Source organism: Nylanderia fulva, unplaced genomic scaffold (assembly GCF_048542155.1).
Source record: "Nylanderia fulva isolate GAGA-0341 unplaced genomic scaffold, ASM4854215v1 Scaffold16, whole genome shotgun sequence".
Lineage (NCBI taxonomy): Eukaryota > Metazoa > Arthropoda > Insecta > Hymenoptera > Formicidae > Nylanderia > Nylanderia fulva.
This window is the reverse complement of record NW_028189835.1, coordinates 513,949-537,971: the sequence shown is the minus strand read 5'-3', so window position 1 is coordinate 537,971 and position 24,023 is coordinate 513,949. Positions and strand designations below refer to the sequence as shown.

Sequence of the window (24,023 nt, the reverse complement as noted above, 5' to 3'; positions counted from 1 at the left end):
TATTATAAAATAAAAAAAAAATATTTTTATCGGCTCTTAATATTAAGAATACAAATATAATGTTTTTTAAATCGGCCAACAGAGCCAAAGCACGAAAAATTAATTATTCGGAACTGTATCTTTTGGTTTGAGATCACTAAGTTCCATATATAAATTAATCTCGAAACTTATTTACTAACATCTACTAAAAGGCAAATGAAAAATATAGGATCAAAAGGGTCTGAATAGCTTAGTTGGTCAAAGCAGTCGCCCGGAAAGTGAAAGATGCGGGTTCGATTCCCGACTTTTTGGACCTATATTTTTCGCACCTATTTCTCCATATGTAAGTTTCGAGATTAATTTATATATGGAACTTAGTGATCTTAAACCAAGAGCTACAGTTCCGAATAATTAATTTTTCGTACTTTGGCTCTGTTGGCCGATTTAAAAAACATCATATATTATAAAATTGTTTCATTCCATTTGCTATGCTTGATACAAATGAGCACTTGTCATAAATAAGGTCATTGTATAATTAAAGAGTGAATTAGTGAATATTTTTCGTATTTCCTGACAATTGGCTTATAAAGAATCGATCGAGTTTCGCAAGCAGCTTAAAAGTTAGAACACTCTTTTTTAGACTTGTGAGTTTATTCTTGTTTCGATTTGTGAGTATTTTTGATGTTTTTATAACTATCGAAAAATTATTAAAACATTTTTATTAAAGTGCTGTTTGAGTGGACTTGATATAATTTTTTCAATGCAACTCTATTCTATTAATTGAGCATATCAAAAGATCGAAACGCTATTACTGTGACACGGTAAAATTATAATTTATCATCAGAATGGATGCAATTCCGATAACAACGTCGTATTTACCGACCATAGCTTATTCTCTGTTGGCCATCGTTATCGCAATGCTAATTACATTACATTATTATATCGAGACTTCCAGAGCAGTTCGTCTTTCAAGAAAGCTACCACGTATGTATAAGATTTAAACACTTTAACCGCTAATGCATGTATTTTCAAATACTTTAAAACAATATAAAATTGAATTTATTAAAGCGATATATTATTATCTTATATTAATTAGTAATAATAAACGTTTTATCTTCTTTTTTAGATCCACCGCGCGTACCAATACTAGGTCACGCATTATTATTCGCAGGAATATCTCCAGAAACTGTGCTACCTTTAGCTCTTAAATATTATGAAACATATGGATCAGTAGGAAGCATACATTTCGGGACAAGAGTAATAATCTATCTAGCAGATCCAAAAGATGTCGAAATAATTTTGGGCAGTTCCGTGCATCTTGACAAATCTATAGAATATAGGTATAAAGTTAAATAATTAACAATCTATATCATTTTATTTCTATATTTCGTTTGTATAAACTTATGTAGGTACTTACTTATAGAAATGTAATTTGCCCATTCTTGATGCCTTAAATCAATATTCAATTTTACTGTATCCAATAAGATCATTTTATATCTTATAAAATTTTCTCTCTTTATTCCTTTTTTTAAGATATTTTCAACCATGGCTTGGAGATGGTTTGCTCATCACAAAAGGTGATAAGTGGCGCAGACATAGGAAAGTAATAGCGCCCACATTTCACATGAGTATTTTAAAGACATTTGTACCTCTATTTTATGAAAATAGCATGAATCTCGTAAGACGACTTCGTGATGAAATTGGAAAAGAGTTCGACTGTCACGATTATCTATCAGCTGTAACGGTTGACATTTTAACGGAAACTGCGATGGGAGTCAGAAGAGAAAACAGGCAAAACACTGGATACGATTATGCCATGGCAGTGATGAAGTAAGTAATGTTTTTTTAATAATAAATAAAACTGTATTATTAATTTATAACAAAAAATGTCAATGTAATAATAATTTGAATGTTGTAGAATGAGCGATATCTTACATCGAAGACATTATGATTTTTCGTTGCGTTCTGACATAATTTTTAAATTTACAAAGTTTGCAAAGATGCAAGAGAACTTACTCAATATTATTCACACACTAACAGATGGTGTCATTAAAGAGAAATCTAAAGAGTGTGAAAAAAAACATATAAAAGATCAACAACAAAAGGAAGTAGAAAATAGCAAATCTGTGGAAAATTTGAACGCGACTAAATATGAAAATGATCAAATAAATAATGATATTAAATACACAAAACTGCACTATGTAAGAGATGATCTTGATAACATCGATGAAATTGACGTAGGTGAAAAGAAACGACTCGCTTTTCTAGACATGATGTTCGATTTGAAAAAAAATGGGGGACAAATGACTGACGAGGAGATTCGAGAGGAAGTTAACACTATTATGTTTGAGGTATAAATTTGCATTTTAATCTAAACTATTATAAACAATACACGTGCGCGTTTCGTGTGCTCCTTTGATATTATTTCTGTTTTTTATTTTACAACTATCATAAATTGTTAATCTTCGCAATGGCAGTTGGTTGATGCTATGACCATAATTTTAATTCGCCGAATTTCTATTATATATATATAATTTTAATTTGCTGAATTTGTATTATGTACATAATTTTAATTTGCTGAATTTCTATTATGTACATAATTTTAATTCCCCAATTTTTATTATGTACATAATTTTAATTCCCGAATTTCCATTATGTATATAATTTTAATTTATTGAATTTCTATTGTACATAATTTTAATTTGCCGAATTTCTATTGTATTGTTTGAGAACTATTTTGTATAGATGTATCTCTTTATTATAACTTCGCTTCGTCGCACGTAATTATATTCAATTAAACTAAACAAAATGAAAAAAAAAATATATGAAGAGATACATCTATATAAAATAGTTCTTGAACAATACAATAAAAATTTGGCAAATTAAAATTATGTACATAATAGAAATTCAATTAATTAAAATTATATACATAATGGAAATTCGGGAATTAAAATTATATACATAATAGAAATTCGGCGAATTAAAATTATTTAAGGTTTTAAAACCTTAAATAATTTTTAGGATTTAAAACCTTAAATAATTTTTAGGTTTTAAAACCTTAAAAATTGCAACGCATGTATAAAATTATTATTGCAATGCATGCAAGAAAATATATTTATTAATTACGTGATTCATAAAAATTCAATATATAAATTGTTAACAGAAAACAAAAAAATATAATTTTCTACAAGAATCTTTCGATTAAAATATCTGCGCTTCCATTAAATTTGTGCATTTGTCTGCTACGCTGCACGGCTCACACAAAACTGATCACGTGATCAGATTAGTACATTCCACATATCTGTCACGTTGCGCGTCTCGCGCGGAACTGATTCTCGTGTGAGGTATCGCGAGCGCGGGACCGATGATCACATGACCAGTAGTCACGTGACCATCGGTCACATGATCAGTAGTCACGTGACCATCGGTCCCGCGCTCGCGATACCTCGCACGAGAATTAGTTCCGCGCGAGCCGCGCAGCGTAATGGATATATGGGGTGTAAAGTCTTGAACGAGTCTAATGAAAGCTTACAATTAGATATTTAATCACAAAAGATTCTTGTAGAAAATTTTAGTTCTTTGTTTGTATCTTCTGTTAAAGATTAAATATTAAATTTTTATATGCGTTGCATAATTAATTAATACATTTTTATCCATCGATTACAATAATTTTTGCGATAATCGACTTTTCAGGTCTTTTTTAGAAAGAAAATAGTAAATTCTGAAATATTCAATAGTAGATTTAATAATTAAGCTTCTAGTAAATGTATTGTATTATTTTTTTGCAATTAAAAATTTCTTTTCCTTTTATTCTCTTTCTTTACTAAGAAAAAGTATTAAAAACAATGTTATTGTACATGAGTTATGTTAATGCAATGCATTATTTAAAAATTAATTGTATTTTAGGGTCATGATACCACAGCAGCTGGCTCAAGTTTTGCACTATGCGCCTTAGGATGTCATCAAGATATTCAGGTAAATTTATTTGCAATTTAGTATTTTTGGAAAAAAATCTTTAAAATATTTTATCTTTTCATACTCAATTTTTTCTTATTTTTTCACTTATATAGTCATTTATATAAATCTTATATAGTCATTGCAGTTGTGTGACATTCACTTTCTGTTAGAATTATGGATAATATTTGATTTCAATATTAATTGCAAGTCCATCTTCTTTTCTATCCTCTCAACTTGATAATTTTTACTATGCAGGCTCGCGTGCATGAAGAATTGGATGCAATTTTCGGCGACAGCGACAGGCAATGCACTTTTCAAGATACTCTGGAAATGAAATATCTCGAAAGAGTTATTTTAGAAACTCTAAGACTTTTCCCACCTGTGCCCGCGATTGCTAGACAACTTAATGAAGATGTAAAAATAAGTATGTCTCAATAAATACAATAATAATATAGAAAGTTATAAAAGCAGTCACCCGAAAGACTCGAATTCGAATTCGGATTTAACGACTTTGACCGATATTTTTCTCGATATTTTATTATATCTTTTTAGGGGCGTCTGAAGAGAATATACATAGCAATTAAAAATCTCGAATTTCTTTATCCTTTATTATAAAAACTTGTTTGTGTAGAATTTGAAAGACCAACATAGTTAATTTCATTTAAATGACAGTTACAGGTAATTATATTCTTCCAAAAACTGCCACGGTATTGATACCACAATTCGCAGTGCATCGTTCGGAAAAATATTATCCAAATCCAACAGTTTTTAATCCGGACAATTTCCTACTGGAAAGAATGCAACAGAGACATTACTACGCCTTTATTCCTTTTAGTGCTGGACCAAGGTATTTAACAGATAGAAGAAAATTTTGCGGAAAGTTATATATTCGTTTTTTTAAGTTTATCATATACAATACTTTATAATACGGATATTTTATAAAAATATGTTATTATAAAAATGTTTCACACAGGTCCTGTGTCGGACGAAAATACGCTATGCTAAAATTGAAAGTCCTTTTATCGACGATACTGAGGAATTACCGTGTCACTTCCAATATAGCAGACAAAGATTTTATATTGCAAGCCGACATTATTTTGAAAAGACACGACGGATTCAAGATCAAACTCGAGCCGCGCAAGTCGGTATTTTATACATAAAAACAGCGAGAATTAAAAATTTTTATACTCGTGCGAAAGTGAACCAAATAAATTTAAACTTGTTAATCTATATACCTTGCTATAAGAATTCCATTTTGTTATATGCATTATATGTTTCCGGTGTAGGTATTTGTATTTCTTCAAAGAATATAGCAATTTATAATTATTAACTACCTATAATATTTTATCCAGAACAATATTTACGTGATGTATTATTTATATATTTATAAAAAATCAATACATTATATTTAAAATATCTTAAAAAACAAATGTATATATTTTTTGCCTCGTGTATATAGCATATACAATTATGGATACAATTTTTTTATAGAAAAAAGAAACAGAAACTTATATTTCCTTTTTAATTGCTTGTTGCTAATTACGAAAATAATCACTAAGATTGACCTATTTAATGTAACTTTTGACAAATAAAGCATTATGTAAAAACATTTTATATACTGTTTTATTTTATGTATAATGTTGATATTTCTTACAAAACATATTCCAGATAGGACATGTTTGTTTTCTAAATGTACTAAATGTTTTACAATCGCTAAACTAATAAAAAAAACGTCTTGATAGAAATATTTTTAAAACTAATTTAAAAAACATATTTGTTATATTACTTAAAATTTATTTTTTAAATTTAAAATTAATACACAATAAAAAAAAATTGCTCAAATATAAATTTATATATATTATATACATATATATTATATATTTATATAACATATAAAATTTAAAAAAAGGATTATAATCGACCAAAACTGGCAATGTTTTATTTATTTAAAAATTAACACGACGTTTCAACCATGGGTTTTGGCCCTTTTCAAGTTGTTGGTCGATTACAATTCTATTTTGAATTTTTAATTACTAGCGGCTCTCATCTAATTTTCGAAATATATAAAATATAACTATTCATAATATGGTCTTTTTTCTTCGAATTATATTATTTTCTTAAATCATACAAAATTATTTTTTAAATTATTTTTAATTATTCTTATTATTTTTTCTGCGATTATATTGCCAGAAATTATAAGCGAAAAAAATCGTAATTTACGTGATATATTTCAGACAGAACAAATTCTTTCGCGAATATACATATGTATACATATATATATATATATATATATATATATATATATAATTAAACATAATTAAATTTTGCATTCTTAATGTATGCGAGATATGTAAATAACATACATTATGGGAAAGCAATGTTATAAAATATAATATTAATATAAAGAAATATATATATATATATATATGTATATATATATTTTTATTATATATGTATATATTATAGGTGTGTATAGTATATATTGTGACGTGACATTTTTTACTGTCCGTCACAAAGGCCGAAGGCCCGGCCGGGAAGGCGGGAAATTCGGGAACCTTTGCTCTCTCGTCAATCTTTGAGAGAGAGAGAGAGAGCACGCGAAAAATCATTTTTGCGTTTACTACCGCGTCGGAGGATGCGCTTCGCGCATCCGTTTCGCGAATTACTTTATTTATGATTTTTGTTTGAGCGATTTTTGCGTTTTCGGCGAGCAATTTTGCATAGGGTACGTGTCTCAACCGGAGAAACAGAAAGAGAGAAAGCCTGAGAGGACGAAGAGGACGATTTAGGACCGAGCAGAGGCCACCAAGTCCGGATCACGCCCGGTAAATATTATTTTCACATAGATGTTCTGGATTGCTCCTCCCGTTAAGAACCTGGGTACCGCCGTAAAATGTTCCTTCTTTCACAGAGATTCCGACCAGAGATGGGGATGGCCACTCTCTCGCGAGAGGCGAGAGAGCCCTGGAAACAAAAGGCGCGGGAGATACTCTGCCTCGAGCCTCCGCAGATCCAGATATACAAAATTTCACCATCGATCAAACAATCGATCTGGCGGATTTTTGGGAGGAACCGCAAAGAGGTGCGCTCGTAGGAGTCTTCCCGACGACCAATATAGAGGAACAGCGGAACTCAATGCAGAGGAAAAGAGGAACAGCGAGAGAAAATTTGCATCAAGCAAATTCGCAGGGCCCCGCGGGGCACCCGGCGGTCCTGCCAAGATAAGGAGCGCCACGGGTGGAAAATGTCCCAATTAATTATTGGCGTGATCCCGGCAGGCCTCTTGCTCGTCACTGTCTGGCGGAGCGTGGTCCAGAGCAGAGGTTCCTGCGCGCGGATGCCGAAGCATCAGAGGATCCAACGATACCGGTGAGACGAACGGCCCTATATACTTTGTAAAGCCGCTAAATTCTTTTTTTTTGTGAGTACCGTATTCGGGAGAGAAGCGTGTCACGGCCGCGGCCGGTTATTAGATTCACCGGTGTAATTTCGTGATATTTCGGGAGGTTCGATTTAGAGTTTCGTTCCGCGTAGAATTTATCCCGGCGCCCGGCCGACCGCGTGCTCTCTCCCGCGCGTATATTAAGAGAGGCTCTCTCTCCCGCGGATACGCCGACAGTCGCCGCGATTTTGGTCACATTAATGTAACATCAAAGTATCGTCTCGTAATTACTGTGTTGTTTTCGTCTATTAGGATTTCTATATCGGAGAAGGGAAAATTGTCTAGAGTCACGCATAAGAAGTTGCGCAATCTTTCTCGCGCATATCATCATTCGCGCATTTTTCGGATTCGTTGTAATATTGTGCAAGGGACGACCGGCGTGATCGATCTCAAAGGAAGGCGCGCGGGACCTACTCGAGTTTCCGGAACTTTTGTACTGCCTAGAACAGTGCTCGGAATTAGTTGCTCTTTTCGAGCCGATTTCGCGAGCGACGGGGTAGATCCCCCCACTACCGTCGAGGCTCGACGGCGGAGTCGTCGTTACTCCGGGCAACGCTATATCTTAGGAGCGTCGCTAAACATGTTAAGTTGTACCTTCCGCCAAATCGTCATCAGGAGACGCGGTAGCGTCTCGCTAAGTTATATCTTTCATTCGTCAAATTAAAATACAATCTACAAAAAAACAAAAAAAAATATCGAAAGATATCGAAAAGATAGCGAAAATATCGAAACAATAGCGAAAATTATCCGTAGGACGCTACTGTGTATCCTTTACCGGACGTAACACGATTTTCGTAACCTTGAAAACAAAAATTTGAAATATTTCATGAACGGAAACATATTTTTCAAAAGATGACCATATCAATCGAAAGCGCGATTTTTTCCGAGTAAAATGAGACCTTAACGAACTTGATAGCTCTATTGGTTGCGGAGATATGAATTTTTCAAGTTATTTTTTGGTCGAAAAGGTGTCACTTTTTTTTAAGACTACGGCGTCGTACTTGTCCGCGGTCACCCATCCCGACAAAGTGATTCTGTCCGAAGCTGCTTTACCTTATCCGCGGTCACCCATCTTAGTATAGTGACATTTTCCTCAGCTGCTTAACCTTTTAAGCAACCAAACGAAAAATAAATTCTCGCTCTCTCTCACTCTCTCGCTCTCTCTCTCTCCCCCTCTCTCTCCCCTCTCTCTCCCCCCTCTTTCTCCCTTTCTCTCTTGCTTTCCCACGTCTTTTTTCGCTCTCTCTCGCCCTCTCGCTTTCTCTCGCTGTCTCTCGCTCTCTCTTGCTCTCTACCGCTCTCTCGCGTTCTCTCGCTCTCTCTCGTCGTCTCTCGCTCTCTCTCGGTTTTTTTCGCTCTTTCCCGCTTTCTCTCGCTGTTTCTCGCCTTCTCTCGTTCTCTCTCGCTCTCTCGCTTTCTTCCGGTCTCTCTCGCTCTCTCCCGCTCTCTCTCGCTCCCTCTCGTCTTCTCTCACTCTCTCGGTTTTTTTCGCTTTCTCTCGCTGTTTCTCGCTCTCTCTCGTTCTCTCCTGTGAGCAGTGAATTTATTCTTCGGGACATTGAAGTCTCGTAAGACAAGTAGACATTATACGTGGACACAATAGTGCTGACGTGTGAAAGTGGATCACAGGTGAGTGATCGATTAGGCTGATATTAGCGGTTTCGGCCGGTAATTATCGGCATGGACGATGAATATGCAGAGTATCGATGCTCGGCATGTAGGAAGGCAATAAAGAATAAAGTCGTCAAATGCAAAACTTGTATAAATAAGCTTTTTTACCATCCAGGATGTGTAATTAAGCATAAAATTCTGGACAGTAGACAAGAATTAGTGCCGTGTAAAGGTCCATTTGAGGAGTTTTTGATTGATAGTAAAGAAACAAACATGAAGAAAGCGACGCCAACGGCAGGAAGAGATAGGACATCGTCTACAGGATCCGTGGGATCTGCAGGATCGTTCACAAGTAAAGGATCAGGCATTGATGTAAAAGTAGACTGGATCATAAAAACTGTAAAGGAAATAAAAAATGAAACAGCCTGTAAAAATGAAATTAAACTAATGATTAAAGAAGTAGTTCAAGAAGAATTAGTAAATGTTAAGCAAGAACTGGAAAACTTGAAGAAAATGATACAGGGAGTAACATGTGTATCAAAGGAAGAATCGCAGATAAGCTACAGTGAAGCGGTTAAAGGGAAGAAGAAAGAAAACGTTATAATTGTTAAGCCGAAAATGCAACAAGAGAGTGAAGCCACTAAAAAATTGATAAAAGAAAAGGTGGATATTAAGAGTATGGCTATGGGAATAACGAAATTAAGGAAAGGTAGCAAGGGAACAGTGATCGTGGGTTGTGAAACCGGCGAGGAGGTGAAAAAATTGAAGGAGACAGTTCAAGCTAAGCTCCAGAGAAAATTATAAAGTGATAGAGTCGCCTCAATCAAAACCAAAGATAAAAATTATTAATATAGGTGTAGAAGAGATGAAATTAGATGATAATGAACTTATAAATACGATAAAGATGCAGAATAAAATAGATACAGCAAATATGCGAATTGTGAAGAGAATGATCAAAGAAAGGAGAAATAATCAATCTGAAAGAAAAGGAAATGAAGAAGGGTCAATAATAATAGAAGCAGATGAAGAGACACATGAGCTGATATTGAAGAAAGGAAAGCTAGGTGTAGGATGGAAGAAGTGTCCTGTATTTAATCACATTAATGTTAAAAGATGTTTCAAATGCTGGGGATATTATCATATTGCAAAAAATTGTACGCGAGAGGAAGCATGCTATAAATGTGCAGGAAGTCATAACTCGCGTGATTGTACAGCGACAAAGAAGAAATGTGTGAATTGTATGTTCAAAAATCGAACATACAATCTGAATATAAGCGATGACCATGACGCCCTTAGTCCGGAATGTCCGACCTTTAAGAGGGCGCTACGGGAGGAGAAGAGGAGAGCAGGCTGGGAGGACGCTAAATAGCAACCACAGGAAGAAGCGGAGATAATACTATATACAAATGCGCAAAGTTTAATTGCGCACAGAGATGAGATACAACATCAGATCATGAAGAAAATAAATTCTGCGTTCTTAGCATTATCGGAGACCAGAGTGACTGAGGATATCGAAGACAGTGAAGTGAACGTTCCGGGTTATAGTATAGTTAGATGTAATGCTGAGAATAGGAATACGGGAGGAGTTATTTTATACGTTAGAAGCGATATTAAATATGAAATAGTATTAGAAGGAAAAAAAAAATTAGAATCGAATTGTTGGTGTGTTGCGGTAGAAGTACAAGATAAATTATATAAAAAAGTGATAATGGTAATATATCACTCACCGAGCGCATCGCACGGAGATTTCTTGAGATTTTTCGAGGATATAGTAGAAGAGTTTATAATAAAGGGAGAATGCATGGTAATAGGAGATTTTAATATAGATCTTATGAGAGATTCGTTTTATGCGAATAAACTGCAAACGACAATGCTAAGCTTAGGTATGAAACAATATGTTAACGAACCGACGAGAATTACGAAAGACAGTCAGACAATTATAGATTTGATCTTCGCTAATAATAATAAAATAGTACAGGTAATTCATGAACCTAAAATTACGGATCACGCGTAGCTGAAAGTTGAGCTGAGTGTTAGTAAAACTGAAAGTAAATATAGAGAATTTAGTGCTAGGAATTATAAAGAGTTTGATGAAAATAAATTTGCTATATTAGTGAAAAATAAATTACAAGAAAGCCAGGAATGTCAGTGTGAATGTATGGGTGTCAGTAAGAGGGCGAAAAAACTTGTCGATAGTATAGTGGGTGCGTTAGATGTAATGGCGCCGAGGAAAAAATTTAAAATTCCGAAAGTTTGGGAAGGGAAGAAATGGTTTTCAGACGAAATAAAAGAGGCTGCGGATAGAAGGGATAAGGCATATAGAAGAGCATTGTATGACGATACCGAACAAAATTGGTCGCAGTATAAAATTGAAAGAAATACAGTAGTAAAATTAATTAGGGAGAAGAAAAAAGAATATTATGAAAATATGATAGATCTTAATAAAGAAAATCCTACGTCTATGTGGAAAACCTTGAAAGAAATAATTAGAGGCGAGCCAGTAGGCATAAAAGTAGGAAATATAGATTTTGAAATTTTAGGCGATATCGAAGAGTGCAATATAGCTGATAAATTTAATTTATATTATATACAAAGTATTAATAGTATAATAAACTCTATAAAGGTCGTTAGATCCGGTGATATAATCGAACATTGGATGAATATAAATAAGAAAATTATTTATATTATCGAAAATAAAGGATTTATGGAAAATTTCGTGACTATTAAACTAGAGCAGTTAGAAAAAATTGTTATGGGATTGCCGAAAAAGAAAGGTACGGAAGAGGGAATGACAACTTTTTCTGTAATAAAAGAGGAATTTGCGAATATAATAAACAATTCTTTAAGAGAAGGTCTCTGTCCGGAAAGTTGGAAAACCTCTACGATAATACCGATTCCAAAGATAGATAAAGCGAAAAAAGCGAGCGATTATAGGCCTATAAATATGTTACCAATATTTGAAAAAGTGTTAGAATTAGTAGTAAAAGAACAACTTGAAATATATTTGGAAACTAACGATATTATAACAGAACATCAGTCGGGGTTTAGAAAATATTACTCGTGTGAAACAGCGATTCAAACTGTCATTGACGAATGGAAATTAATAGTAAGCGAAGGAAAAATGGTAGGTGTAATTTTCATGGATCTTAAGAGAGCGTTTGAAACAATAGACAGAGAAAGATTATTAGGAAAAATGTATTATTATGGAATTAGAGGAATGGCCTTAGAATGGTTCAAATCATATTTAAATAATAGGAAACAGCAAGTGCGTTTCAATCATACATGGTCTAAATTATTGACAACAGAATACGGAGTGCCACAAGGCTCGGTACTAGGACCTTTACTATTTATAATATATATAAATGATATAATCGAAGGCTGTCCAGAAGGGTGCAATATAAAAATGTTTGCAGACGACACGCTTATATACGTAAGTGGAGAAAGTAGCACGGATATAGAGATAAAATTGAACACGGCTTTTAATATAATCGAACGTTGGATGAATATAAATAAGTTAAAAATGAATGCAAGTAAAACGAAGTATATGATAGTTAGAAGTATTCGAAAAGAATTGAGAGGTAATACTATTTTGAAATGTCTGGACGGAATTGAAATAGAGCGTGTAGAGACTATGAAATATCTAGGTATAATTATCGATGACAGACTTCGATTTCAAGATCACTGTGATTATATGTTAAAGAAAATAGGTAAAAAAACGAGTTTCTTAAATAGAGTAGGTAATTACATATCAGTGTATACTAGATGCATTATATATAAGACAATCATAGCTCCTCATTTTGAGTATTGCGCGACGATATTAATAGGCATGGGGGAGACGCAGATAACCCAACTGCAGAAGGTACAAAACAGAGCTATGAGGATAATACTTCAATGTGATAGATACACCAAAGTGGAAGACATGCTAGAGGCGTTGCAATTTATGTCAGTAAGACAAAGATTACAATATAATATATGTATATTTATTTTCAAGATATTGAATAACCTGTTACCAATTCAGTTAAGAGATAAGTTACAAATAGTAAGGAACGAATGCGATAGGGAAACAAGACAAGCGGGTAATATCGAAATTCAATTTCAAAAAACAAGGAGTGCACAGAAAAGTTTGTTTTATGAAGGAAGTATATTGTATAACGTCCTGCCAGTAGAAATTAAAACTTGCGATAGGCTCGAATTATTTAAAAGAAGATTAAAAGCGCATATCTTACATATGTAAATGTTAAACTGTATAAGAAAATAGCTGAGAAAGCTAAATAAAAGCTCATCAATCAATCAATCAATCTCCCGCTTTCTCTCGCTCTCTCTTGCTCCCTCTTGCTCCCTCTTGCTCTCTCCCGCTCTCTCTCTTGGGTCCTCTCGCTCTCTCTCGTCTTCTCTCATTATAAATATATAAAAAATATACATTTATTTAATGCATTTTGTTTAATGATCTTTGCAAAAATATGTAAAATCCCACAAAAAAAGACATCACAGATGTAAAAAAAAAGCGCTAAGTTATATCTTTCGCCAGCAAAAATAGTTCTTTATAATAATAAAAAATATAATCTTCTCAAAAATTATGTTTATAGCCAAAATAATTCTTTGCAAAAATTAATTATTATCAAAAATATTTTCTCAAAAATTATATTTATAAATTATATTTTATTTTTGTTAATAATATTAGAAAAAAATTAAAATATTAGCATCAAAAAGTAGTGAAATCAAAAAATTGCGCTAAATAATTATATTGATAATACGAAAAAAAAGGTTAAAATATTAGCATCAAAAAGTAGTCAAATCAAAAAGTTGCACTAAGTAAGTGACAACATAATATATAATATTTAGATAAATTTCCTATAATGATACAAATGTATAATTATTGCTTTATTTTAAAACGTTTATAATATATACAATAACAAAATAAATTCAGTAAAATATATATATATATATATTTATTCATCTTTACATTTAAATAACATAAATAATTATGTAATTAATTTAAACTGGAATGTATATACATTGTAAAATTATTATATATTTTTATAAAATATTTAGATAAGTAGATATATATAATAAAATAAATTATTTATCTCTAAATAATTATTTAATTCAAATATATTTAAACGTATATTCAAAAAAAGTAATATAAGGCACAAAGAATTAAATTTAGGAAATTAAAAAAATTTAAAGTTAAATAAAAATTTTTAATTTAAATTAAAAAATAAAAGTAAAAAAAATGTAATGTACAAAAAATACTTAGCGCTGTTTTTGTGTTGTTATTTTAACACATTAGTAAATAAAATAAAATATAAATCAAAGTATAGACTAATTTTTTTACTGTAATACGCTTCAATAGAAATCTATAAACATATTACGTGGCTCAATATTCGAATGACATGTGGCTAGCTGAACATACCGATATACATGTATGAAATATATGTATATAATGTAACATGCAATAATTGTCATATTAAACAGATTCAACGATTGGGCAATGTGAATGGGCTAAGTGAAAATTATAAAAATGAATTTACTATACATTAATATATGCTAAAGACGTATACATATACATATATATGTTATTAATATATGTATACCAGGGTTGGGAAGTAACGAGTTACTTGTAACGAAGTTACAGTTACAGTTACTTTTTTTCGGTAACTATAACTTAACTTCGTTACTTTTCTCCATCTGTAACTGTAACTGTAACTTAGTTACATTTTTTTAGTAACTAGTAACTATTTTAATAGTTACTTTATTAGTTATTTTTTTTGGAAACATGCGCTAAAAGTATTGTTTAAGTATGGTAGCCGTTATATTATTAAATTAAATTTTGATAACAGTAGCATATGGATCTTCATATGATTTAATCTTTTACCTAAAATTTTCATTTTGTGTACATAAAATAATATAACACATAATTAAGATCGACCAATCACAGTCAAATATTTAAAAAAATTCTTAAAGGTAATAATTGATCGATTTGCTTGCGACTTTGCGATTACCATCTAGTAATTTACTATAACTATTTTTACTGTTGTATATAAAGATCATTCATACATTGATGTTAATTGCAAAGTCGCAAGCAAATCGATCAATATTACATTCAAGAATTTTTTTAAATACTTGACTGTAATTGTGCATAAAATGTAAGCTCCTTATATTTAAAACAATGTATAATTATTTTTAAAAAGTAACTGAAAAGTAACGACTCGTTACTTTTAGAGTAACTGTAACTGTAACGAGTTATTTTTTAAAATCGGTAACTTGTAACTGTAACTAGTTATTTTTTCAATGAAATAACTGTAACTGTAACTAGTTACTTTTACAAAGTAACTTTCCCAACCCTGATGTATACATATATTAATTAATGTATATGGAGCATTTCAAAGTGTTTAATTGATCAATCAAAATATAAATGAATAAAAATTTCTTTATCCTGATACATGTTTTAAAGCATTTGCAATGTTTTCCTGATCGCAATCAAAGTTTCGAGATAGATGTTTAAAGCGCATTATTTTCATTATGAATTTTTTTATAAAAAAGGTTCAAATATAATTTCATGATTCTTTAATTTCGACTTATTTTGATTTCATCATTTCACTCTCCAAAGATAGGATGCGACTTCTGTGTGTGATATATTCTGTATATACACATTTCGTTACTAATCATCATTTTTAAGGACGTTTCGTAGTCAAAGGGCTATAATACAAAAACAGCGCTAAGTATTTTTTGTACATTACATTTTTTTCTGAAAATCTGAAAAATAAAAATAATTAGTGCACATAAAAAATAAAAGTAATCATTGCACGTTACACATTTAAAAAATGAAAATAATTAGTGCACATTGCGACCGTCTCTCCGTCCTCTCTCGTCAAACTAAGAGAGAGAGTGCGAGAGGGACTGCTGCGCAACTTCGTCGTGCCGCTCTCCGTTCTCTCAATACTTGCTCGGTATCACTGATTGCTCGGTATCGTATCTTTTTGGGCGCCAGGTGCGGTCAGGCCGCACCACTCAACAATAGCTCAACTAATAATCAGCGGACACGACGGCTCGGCCTCGGTAGCTCGGTATCAACAGGGGGTAGAGTGTCGTGGTTCTTTCCGTAAGGAGATTCGGAATCGCAGTCTCGGAGAGAGAGAGGAAATCTCGATATTGATTGTACTCAGAAATAGGATAAAATAAGAATATATTTTCAATTAATAGTATATAAGTGGTGTGAATCAAAGTAGCTATAATTTTATTATCGAGCCGTTGGGAGATCGCTGGGTGTTATCGAAATCTCTAATTATCGTTACTCTCCTCCCTTTGTATCCGGCTCGGAATCGAATGGATCATATACCAATCCAGCGTAACTTATTCTCAAATTTCGTTAATTAATGACTCGATACAATGCTACAAATATAATATACTACGATATGACTGTCGACTCGTTTCGGTGCCCCTCGGAGAGGCGAAGAAGGCAAAGATTTACGCAATAACTTAATGACGCGGAAATCGACGTGAGTCCCGTGAGTCTCTCCACTAATTCTCGGTACTAAATGATTTACAGCATAATTGCTCGGTATCGTTATTTTTCTCTAATGACTCACGGGTCTCTGCCGAATCCGCGCTTACCGGACGATCGAGGAGGTGGCCTTACAAAATTTCGCCGTCGCAGTGGGCTGTAGCGGGTCGTTGTCCCTGGGTGTGCTCGCAGGACACCGGCTTGCCGAACAGTGATTTCCTTTCGGGCCGGCGGGACCTCGGAAGGTACGCTGGTGGGGAGGGGGAAGACAATGCGCGCCACCCCGGCCCGGTTGCCAGGTTTCGCGGCAGCGCTTGCGCCCCGCGCCGGACCCGGAATCGATCCTCGTATCGATTCCGGTGTCTCGCGGCTGGTCGCGGACTTCCGCCGCCAAATTCAAATTCCAGCCCTCGGGAGCGATGATGTAGCAGGTCCATTTTCGGCGGTCCCGTCCACACCTCGTATGGCCGTATGCTGATGTTCCAAACGACCTTTCTTGGCTGAGGGAAGTCGTTCCGGGGTGATCAATCCCGTTAGATCTCCGTGTTTCTCTCGAGGCGTGGGTGGCGGGCCCCTCAGGGCATCATCCTTGTCTAGGGATGTAGGCGCCTTTTACTCCCTGATCTGGACTGCTCCTGTTCGTCCCATCGAAGCTGTAATGAGTTTCTCTGCAGTATCGCTTCCTTATTTTCTCGGTACCGTGTATAGGTTATCGTTCGTAATACTCACCGGGCCGGTCCCTCAGTCTCTGCTCCTCCCCTTTCGAGGTCGTTCCTCCGTCGCCTGTCCGGGTCCTCTTCTCCCTAAAACAATGGCCGTTCTCCTGGCCTACCACCTCGATCCCGATACAGAGTGCGGGCGAGCTAGCGAAAAGGTCGCTGCTCACCCGCACGAGACACAAAATAATATAGCGCTCTCAGACGCTTCCCGGCCGGGCGCGTCCGCCCTTGTGACGGGCTCAAAAGACCACGTCACAACATAAAAAATAAAAATAATTATTGCACAACTGAAAAATAAAAATTATTAGTACACATACGAAAAATAAAGATAATCGCAAATCTAAAATATAAAAAAATATAAATAAAATTAATTATTGCACGTCTACTTTTGAATATAAATTTTGTGCATTATGTAATTCCAAATGTCTTGAATCAATAGTAAAATTTGTGCAATTAATATTATCGGATTGGAAACTTGATCAAATTTTACAAATAGCAGAAATGGTATCATTAGCTAATCTATTTCGTTTTTTTTTACATTTAACATCGGTAACTATAGAAAATATCCGTTCTGCTTCAGCATTAGAATGCGGCAAAGAAAGTACTATTTCAACTAATAATTTTAATTGTACAAAAATTTTTTCATCGTTATAATTTTTATAATCTAATATTTTTCTCCACATATCATCAATTTCTAAGGAAGCTAATTCTTCTTTTTCTGAATTATTAAAAATTGTTGGCAATATTCTCCACCCATAAGCTAATTGTGTAATATCAATAATATTTCCAAATTTTAAAGCAATATGAGACAAATCTTTAATTTTATTTCTACTTTCATTATAAAGAGTAATTTTAGCTTCTAAAAAATTCAATTGTTCAAAAAAGAAATCTTTATAAGGTAAACGCTTCATCAATCCTCACACTCTGGTCCCACATATACATCAGTCAGATCTTTAATATTTTTCTCATCGTCTACATTTAAAGTAGCGATGTGCATCAAAGCCTCCGAAGTTACAAAATTTTGAGCTAATTGAGAAATTAATTGATTACTAGTACTAAATAATCTATGAATTAAAATTTTACGAGACTGAAACAGAGCGTTAAAACTATTAAAAAAATTTAAGCAGTATTTTTAAAATAACAAATAAGCTTTAATACAATCATTGTTTAATAATGTTAAAATATTATCGGCAGATTTTAATTTATCTTCAAAAACAGCTAAAGCAAAATAACTACGTAATACATCCCAATTTTCAAGTAATCTAACTACACATTTATGCAAACATAACCATCTGGTATTGGATAATTTTAAGATCTTCTTTTTTTCAACGTTAAAAAAATTTTGAAAATCTTCTAGAATTGCAGATCTCTTTGCACTGTCCGAAATGTAAGTAGCAACTCCTCTAATCAAAGTTTCACAAAGCGAGGGCAATTTTTCACAGGCTTTACTTGCTATAATCGCGGAAGAATGGCAAATACAATTTAACATGATTAAATTCGATATTTCTAATTTTAAATGCGAATAAAAGGAATTATTACATCCGATCATTACTGACGCGTTATCGCTTGCCATTCCAACAATATTCTGTATCGGAATTTCGTTTTTTTCTAAAATTGTTTTAAAAGCTTTAAACATATTTTTCGCGGTACAATTTGTGGCATCTAATGATAATAATTCTAACAATTGTGTTTTTACTTTTTTATTAATAGGACAAACGTATTTTACAAGTACGCACATAAATTTTGTATTTGTCACATCTGTACTTTCGTCTATTAAAATGGAAAATTTACACGTTTTTAAAATTTCTATCAATTTTTCTGTTTCGCGTTTTGCAATTATTTCTTTAACAATTTGAGTGCACTTTATTCAGCCTAATGAAAGATCTCGTACAATTCCAGGCTCAATACAAATATCTTTTAATAAAGGAACTAAATGATCTACATTTCCAAAAGCAATATTATGTTCCGCGAAAAAGGATGCTAATTTAATTTCCGCGCGTTTTACTTTATTAATATATGTTAAAGTATTATCAACATCGGGAGGACTTTGATCATTTTTATGTTGACTTATTTTTGTCATATGTTTGACCGATTGTGAATGAGCTACTAAATTTGTCTTACAACAAGCAATAGTTTTTTTACAAATATTACAAAATGCTTTATTTGGTTCAGAATGGGGAGCCAACCATCCTTTAAAAATTGTTTCGTCTAACCATAAACTTTGAAATGCGCGGACTTTTTTAATAGCTCCTTTACTAACATTTGGATCCATAATGCACTTTTATATTATATAAATTGTAATAATTTATTTATTTTTACGTACGTTTCATTAATCTGCTTCCTGCGATTCCGCCAAAAGTCCGTGGTCCAGGGTCTTGGTCCGTAGTTGCGCGCGCAAACATCATATCGTACGTTACTGTAGTCGTCATGGTTACGTCACGGTAATACGCGCATGCGCGAAAAAACCTAGCCCGTCTAACAACACTGCTTCCGGGTCCCGCGTGTCGCCCGATATCATCGCGTCGGGTCGTCTCAAAGGCGCGGAACAATAACAACGCGCCGCGTCTCGGCCGTAAATACGCGGCATTATATTGTTCGAATCGAATTACGGCCTCGCTTATTTGTATTTCGGCGTCACTAATACGGAGTTCACTCCATAGTATATCGAAAGAATATTGATTTTTCTTTCTTGACCTAACATTTTACTCAAGCATTTATACAATTATTTTTCTGTCTATCTTCGTTCATCATTGTTCAAATATATTTAATGCTTGTTACATTTGAGCGATTTCAAATAGCCTCTCTCGAATTCCGTCCTCTCTCCCGTCCGAACTCCCCCCTCTACCCCCTGACGATCTGAGCGAGTCGATTATCGCCGTCGCGGAAATTTTCGGGATGATTTACTGATTATAAAGGTCATCTGTCGATTTGTAAATTTTCAGAGTGGCGCGAATCTCGCGCCCAATTAAGCATATTTTTCGTGTTTTCGCGAATTTCCCGCTTTCCGCGCCGAAGGTGTGCCGTCGGCCACTTACATCGGCCCTATTTCCCGGATCCTTATCGATCCGACGGACTAATATCAAAACAACGGTTACAATATATATATATTCGTATAACTACCCGAAAGTAATACTTTATTACAGTCATCGAGTGTTACTCTTCGACAACTATTGTCACATATCGTTGCAAATAAATTAAACGTATAAAAACTGCTGTTGTACAAGCTGCAAAACTCTTTGATACATTCATGATTGCCGATAAGAAATAAAATATTTTATATTAAAAAACTAAAAAAGAAATTTTTTTATAATATCCTAAAGTGAGTATATTACTTATTACAGCGTTATACGAAAAATAACATATCACCGTTATCGCAGAACAAAATTGTAATACGATATCGTAAGACACAGTAATATCGTAGAATAAAATAATTTATCACCACAATGAGTACGACAACATTGTATTTTAACGATACAACTTATTGGCTTCTGACCGCACTTGCCGTAACGTTAATTGCATTGTACTATTTCATTGAGCATTCTAGAGCAGTTCGTCTCATTAAAAAAATGCCAGGTATGTATTCTACAAAAATTAAACTTCATAATTTAAAAAGCAATAATATTTTTCCTTTTCTCGTTACTCAATAAAAATTTTTTGGTGAATTATTATTTTATCTAATATTAATTTAAAATATTTTTTATCACAAGGTCCACCATCCTTACCTATCATAGGCCACCTACTAATACCTCTTGCAAAGTCTCCAGAAGACATATTTAATACAACTTTGAAATATGGTGATATATATGGATTAGCAGTAGGCGTATATATTGGACATATAGTAGCAGTCTTTCTGTCAGATCCACAAGATATTGAAATAATTTTAAGTAATCCTGCGCATAATGAGAAAGCTGTGGAATATGAGTAAAAAAAATCAAAAAATTCTACATCTATTATATTGCTTTTATATATTATATGCAATAAAATTAATATATTATATAATATTAAGAATATTACTCGGCTCTCGAAATCAACATGTAATTTTATAGTAGCCTAACGCAATGTCTTTTGCGTCGATAATTAGTGAAAAAATTAATTTTCGCAATAACATCGCGTTAAGCTCCTACAGCCGACATATTTATAAAATTATATATTATTTCATGCTTGAAGTACTTCACGTAGTACAATATTACGTAAAGCAATATTAAGAGGCAGAGATCAATAGTTTCAAATCTTTCTTCTCCTTATTACAGATTCTTCGAACCATGGCTTGGAGATGGTTTGCTTATCACAAAAGGTGATAAGTGGCACAGACATAGAAAAATAATAGCGCCCACATTTCACATGAGTATTTTAAAGACATTTGTACCTCTGTTTTATGAGAATAGTATAGATCTCGTGAGACGGCTTCGCAATGAAGTTGGAAAAGAATTCGACTGTCATGATTATCTATCAGCTGTAACGGTTGATATTTTAACAGAAACTGCAATGGGAGTTAAAAGAGAAAAAAGGCAAAACACTGGATACGATTATGCCATGGCAGTGATGAAGTAGCTATTGTTTTATGTCTTAAAATTATAATATTATATTATTGAATTTTTATATATAAAAAAAGAATTTAATATAATTCAAATATTGTAGAATGAGCGATATTGTACATCGAAGGCATTATAATGTTATATTACGTTCTGAGTTACTTTTTAAATTTACCAAGTTTGCGAAGAAGCAAGAGAAAATGCTCAATATTATTCATACGCTGATAAATCATGTTATTAAAGAAAAATCGAAGAATATAGAAGAGAAAAATCAACAGCAAAAGGAAGTGCAAAATGAAGACAACAAACTTATGGAAAGCGTAAACGCGATCAAAAATGAAGGAAATGACCAAAATAATGATGCTAAATATAAACTGCATTATGTCAGAGATGATCTCGATGATATCGATGAAAACGATATAAATGACAAAAAACGACTTGCGTTCCTAGATACGATGATGGAATTGAAAAATGTTGGACAGATGACTGACGAGGAAATTTGGGAGGAAGTAAACACTATCATGTTTGAAGTACGTACTGCATTTTAATTACAATAATAATCTCAATTGTATAATGAATTTTCTAACTGACGTATTAAATTTTATAATAAAAAGTTTCCTTTCACTTTCTTTTTTTAAAAAATTCGGTGTATTGTAAGCTATGCTATTGTAAGTAATATTATTTGATGCATTGTTAGAAAACCAATTAATGATTTATTACAGGGTCATGATACCACAGCAGCTGGCTCAAGTTTTGCACTATGCGCCTTAGGATGTCATCAAGATATTCAGGTAAATTTATTTGCAATTTAGTATTTTTGGAAAGAAATCTTTAAAATTCTTTATCTTTTTATACTCAATTTTTTCTTATTTTTTCACTAAATCTTATATAGTCATTGCAGTTGTGTGACATTTACTTTCTGTTAAAATTATGGATGATATTTGATTTCAATATTCATCGCAAGTCCATCTTCTTTTCTGTCCTTTCAACTTGATAATTTTTACTATGCAGGCTCGCGTGTATGAAGAATTGGATGCAATTTTCGGCGACAGCGACAGACAATGCACTTTTCAAGACACTTTGGAAATGAAATATCTCGAACGAGTTATTTTGGAAACTCTGAGACTTTTTCCACCGGTACCTATCATTGCCAGAAAACTTAACGAAGAAGTAAAGATAAGTAAGTATACCTTATACACAACAATAATATGGATAATTATAAATTTTTTTATTATTTATTTTAGAAACTTTTTTATGTAGAATTTGAAAGACTAAAATAGTTAATTTTTATGAAACAACAGTTACAGGTAATTATATTCTTCCAAAAGGTGCCACGGCAATAATAGCACAATTCGCAGCGCATCGTTCGGACAAATATTATCCGAATCCAACAGTTTTTAATCCAGATAATTTCCTACCGGAAAAAATGCAAAAAAGACATTACTATGCTTTTATTCCTTTCAGTGCTGGACCAAGGTATTTAATAGATGAAAGTCTTCGATACAGAAAATTATATACTTAAATTAATTTTTTATACTATATTACAAACATTTTGAAAAAATTTTTTTATGAAAATAACACAACACGTTGTCATATTTGACATTAAAAAATTTTGTTAAGGTCCGGCGTGGGGCGAAAATATGCTATGCTAAAATTGAAAGTCCTGTTGTCGACGATACTAAGAAATTATCGTGTCATTTCTGATGTGCCAGAAAAAGATTTCGTTTTACGCGCCGATATTATTCTAAAAAGGCATGACGGATTCAAGATCAAGATCGAACCACGCAAACCAGTATCTCTGATTTAATTCAGGAAAACGGTGAAAGAATTTAATTCTCGTGCAAACGCGAGTAAGCGTTATACTATATAAGTTTGAAAATTATATTTTTTATATATTATACAATTATACATTTCGGGAGCGGGTATTTTTTTTAAAGGACAATAATTCTGATTATAATATTTTTTCAGCACAATATTTTGATATAATGATATATTTAAAAAATTATATTTATTATATTTAAAATATATTTTATAAAATATATATATATATATATATATATATATATATCTCATATATATGAGAATTAAGGTCACGACCGATCCGGGCTCGATGAAACGCATACTCCCTCTCTTTTCGCCAACCTACGGTTGGCAGCAGTCGGAAGAAAAATATATTTTATCATAAAATCAGCAGGACGCATTCTTACATTTGACAATAAAATATTTTATATAGGTCCTGTGTGGGGCGAAAATACTCTATGCTGAAATTGAAAGTCCTA

General features: G+C 33.0%; 3 protein-coding genes and 1 pseudogene across 4 annotated transcripts; 3 read left to right on the top strand and 1 right to left on the bottom strand.

The window, feature by feature from the left end:
• Positions 1 to 584: 584 nt before the first annotated feature.
• Positions 585 to 5,266, top strand: LOC114928524 (cytochrome P450 4g15-like). Its single transcript, XM_029299762.2, has 8 exons — positions 585 to 963; positions 1,106 to 1,319; positions 1,513 to 1,809; positions 1,898 to 2,330; positions 3,886 to 3,954; positions 4,192 to 4,360; positions 4,609 to 4,783; positions 4,910 to 5,266. The coding sequence occupies exons 1-8, from the start codon at positions 825 to 827 to the stop codon at positions 5,094 to 5,096; spliced, it is 1,683 nt and encodes a 560-aa protein (XP_029155595.1). The 5' UTR covers positions 585 to 824; the 3' UTR covers positions 5,097 to 5,266.
• A 1,977-nt stretch (positions 5,267 to 7,243) lies between these two features.
• Positions 7,244 to 23,785, top strand: LOC114930881 (cytochrome P450 4g15-like). 2 transcript variants are annotated; one of them, XM_085480759.1, is made up of 9 exons: positions 7,244 to 7,305; positions 20,554 to 20,785; positions 20,920 to 21,133; positions 21,463 to 21,759; positions 21,851 to 22,274; positions 22,467 to 22,535; positions 22,756 to 22,924; positions 23,046 to 23,220; positions 23,365 to 23,785. In XM_085480759.1, the coding sequence occupies exons 2-9, from the start codon at positions 20,656 to 20,658 to the stop codon at positions 23,549 to 23,551; spliced, it is 1,665 nt and encodes a 554-aa protein (XP_085336885.1). In that variant the 5' UTR covers positions 7,244 to 7,305; positions 20,554 to 20,655; the 3' UTR covers positions 23,552 to 23,785. The 2 variants fall into 2 exon arrangements, with proteins under 2 accessions (XP_085336885.1, XP_085336886.1); XM_085480760.1 differs by lacking the exon at positions 7,244 to 7,305 and adding an exon at positions 20,334 to 20,531 and having other exon boundaries at positions 20,590 to 20,785.
• Positions 8,645 to 13,369, top strand: LOC146723917 (uncharacterized). Its single transcript, XM_085480761.1, is given in 2 exon segments — positions 8,645 to 9,778; positions 9,780 to 13,369. Coding segments are annotated over 2 exon segments (1,299 nt in total). The 5' UTR covers positions 8,645 to 9,058; the 3' UTR covers positions 10,359 to 13,369.
• LOC146723916 (zinc finger BED domain-containing protein 5-like) lies at positions 18,123 to 19,484 on the bottom strand (annotated as a pseudogene).
• Positions 23,786 to 24,023: the final 238 nt, after the last annotated feature.

Coding starts and splice junctions, on each gene's coding strand:
- LOC114928524 (XM_029299762.2), top strand. CDS start 825: ATGGATGCAATTCCGATAACAACGTCGTATTTACCGACCATAGCTTAT. Junction 964..1,105: donor TCTTTCAAGAAAGCTACCAC/GTATGTATAAGA, acceptor CTTCTTTTTTAG/ATCCACCGCGCGTACCAATA. Junction 2,331..3,885: donor TTAACACTATTATGTTTGAG/GTATAAATTTGC, acceptor ATTGTATTTTAG/GGTCATGATACCACAGCAGC.
- LOC114930881 (XM_085480759.1), top strand. CDS start 20,656: ATGAGTACGACAACATTGTATTTTAACGATACAACTTATTGGCTTCTG. Junction 22,536..22,755: donor GATGTCATCAAGATATTCAG/GTAAATTTATTT, acceptor TTTACTATGCAG/GCTCGCGTGTATGAAGAATT. Junction 22,925..23,045: donor TAACGAAGAAGTAAAGATAA/GTAAGTATACCT, acceptor ATGAAACAACAG/TTACAGGTAATTATATTCTT.